The following is a 2,734-nucleotide window of genomic DNA, read 5'->3' as shown; positions in this document are numbered from 1 at the left end:
TGCTAAAGGAAAAAGGGTGGTACAGTAGTGTTACAGTCTGTGCAAGCATTTTCAAGTGGAGCTAGATTGTTTGATTTAAATCTCTAAATCAAAAGTAACTTCTTGGTACTAAGCACAGCGAAGTTCCTGCTGGCTTCCTTTTGTCTCTTTTTGGCTAATGTTTCACTTCAGTTGGGAGTCCAGAAATATTCACTGGCTGCTTTTATGTGAGAATAAAAGCTAGAACATTCACCTGGGAAAGCCACTGGTCTTTGGCTTTTGCGTGGTAGAGAATAGCCTAACAAGTAGGCTCTAGCTAACGAAAAACCACATTTTTTTTCCTCTGCTGTTACACTGCTATCATGCAAGAAAAATCCATAAAGAGAGCAATCCTGTCATCTGCTGGTGAGGAGAAAGGTGGGGTGGAGTGGGTGGTTCTTGTGTGTAGCCCCACAACTTGTTCTGGATCTGGTGAAACTTAATTTAGGTGCAATGAATAATTGAGCTTCTGGAACTGTATTGGTGCAGTAGTACTACTGGTACTTAGCCCACAGCTTTTTAGGAAGTCTTAAATGGTTCTTAATGGTCTGCCTTAACAAAAAAAACCCTTTCATGTCTTACATATTAAAGGTTAAAAACATAATCAGTCAACAGATGCTATGTTAAGTTTGACTAGCGAGTTAACAACATGCCATCACATGCAGGCATGTCTGGATAAAGTTGGTGATAACTGATTTAATAAATGGTGTTTCTCAGAGCGTGATATGGCTACGTGTTAGATATTATCATTGTATTTCATAATGCTGAATAGTCTCAATGTTCCGCTTGTGTACATAAAGGATAAGGGTTATATTGTAAATAACTACCATACATAAAGTATGTAACGTGTTACATATGCAGCAAAATTTATGCATTCCATTCAAAATACATATTTAGACAATACCTAAAAATTAGAATATTTTCTGTAATTTTCTGAACTAGAAGATTAAGCAGTTGATGTTTCATTGAAGTGTAGTGCATTTCAATGCACATGTCTCCGGTGTTTTGTTGAGGAGAATGGAGAGTATTTGTATGCAACCAATAACTTACTGCCATGTGCAATTCATGCTTTCTAATGTCAAAGTTAACTCTCATAGTCTTTACTTATGCTTTCCTTTTTTTTTTTTCTTTTCCCAAAATACAGATAAGCTTTGTTACAGAAGCGTTTTAAATACTGTGCGAAGATGGCAAGTCTGATGAGTCAGAGTCTGTTGACCTATGTAGAAGAAGGAAATGTTCCTGCTCTGAAAGCGCTTCTTGAGAAATGCAGGGATGTAGATGAGAGAAATGAGGTAAGATGGTTTTTTTGAAAGGTCAGTTTTATATTGCAGCTTATTAGTTACAGAACAAATAATTAGTGAGATCACACTGGTTATTTAATATACAAATTCCAGTTCTGTTTTCAGCTGATTTCTTACCTTTGCACAGACTGAACACACAGTATTCAGTCTCTGTCAGAACCTCATCATCTTTCATTGTATTCATTTTCTCAGTGTTCTGAGCTGGAAAATGCAGCTCCATTCTTACTTTGTGGATGGAAATTATACTTGTATTTCTGCAGCTAGGAATTGTTTCTTAGCTCAGAGATCCAGCTGCGCGTGCATTCTTGCCCTGTCCATTTTGGGGAGAAACATGGGATGATGACAACTCTTCCCCCACATCTGGTTTCCAGGCAAGAGAAACTTTATTATGCGATCCATATAGGAGCATATATTGCCTTTTACTCTGAGCAGATGCTCATCTGGATGAAAATATATGTATCCAAAAGGTAAGTCTAGATGTAACAAGGAGTATTAAATGACTTTACACAGGAAGCTTACACAGTAGGGAGTTGGAATGTGGATTATTTGGAATCCTGGGGTAGTGCAATAATTGTTAGCTGCTGCTTTGTCATCTAATTTAGTCTGATTTGAGCATATCGCTGCCAGCAATTTAACTAAATGTGCTGCAGTTTCATTATACTGTACTAAAGATTCCTGAGAGTTTCTTGGGAGGTTTGACTCATGCAAATGTTTGTTGCTAGTGACTGTCTACATTGTTTTGCACAATGTTTAAAATCCAGGTTATCTTGATGCCGTATTATGTCTTTAGATTTTCTGTTTTGTTAGCATATGGACTTTCTTTCATCTGAATGTACAGCTTGTATCATCAATTTTTATGTTTGTTCTGTTTTCTTATACACTGTTGTAGAACTGGAGCCTTGTTGACTTGCATAGCATATTCAGAGACTCAGATTAATAGAAAAAATCAGGATAGAAGGGACCTCTGGAGGTCATTGGTTTCAATCTCCTAATTGCAGGGCTACCTTCATAGTTGCATCAGGTTGCTCAGGGATTTACCCAAGCAAAACTTGAAAGTCTTCAAGGATGGAGATCCTGCAGCCTCTCTGGGCAATGCTCCAGTGCTTAACCATTCTTTGTTTCAAAACATTTTCCGTATGTTTCATTGGACTATCCCTTGCTGTGTCTTGTGACTGTTGCTTTTTGTCTTTTTGTTGTGCATCTCTGAGAAGAATCTGCCTTTGTCTTCAAGATTCCCCTTCCCTCTAGGTAGTGAAAGACTGCTGTTGATTTCCCTCTTATTCTTCTGTTTTCCAGGCTGAACAAATCCAGCTCTCAGTTTCTGCTTTCATAGAATCATAGAATGGTTTAGGTTGGAAAGGACCTTGAAGATCATCGAGTTCCAACCCCCCTGCCATAGGCAGGGACACCTTCCA

General features: G+C 38.2%; 1 protein-coding gene across 1 annotated transcript in view; it reads left to right on the top strand.

Annotated features, from left to right (window-relative positions):
• The first annotated feature begins 1,202 nt into the window (after positions 1-1,202).
• KIDINS220 (kinase D-interacting substrate, 220kDa) overlaps positions 1,203-2,734 on the top strand; it is a 71,793-nt gene continuing 70,261 nt past the window's right edge. Inside the window, exon 1 of the mRNA XM_009893251.1 lies at positions 1,203-1,310. Coding sequence (XP_009891553.1) covers positions 1,203-1,310 — 108 coding nt within the window. The remainder of the gene's footprint in view (positions 1,311-2,734) is intronic.

Source organism: Charadrius vociferus, unplaced genomic scaffold (genome assembly GCF_000708025.1).
Source record: "Charadrius vociferus isolate BGI_N301 unplaced genomic scaffold, ASM70802v2 scaffold269, whole genome shotgun sequence".
NCBI classification, from domain to species: Eukaryota; Metazoa; Chordata; class Aves; order Charadriiformes; family Charadriidae; genus Charadrius; species Charadrius vociferus.
This window is presented reverse-complemented; position numbering and strand designations above follow the sequence as displayed.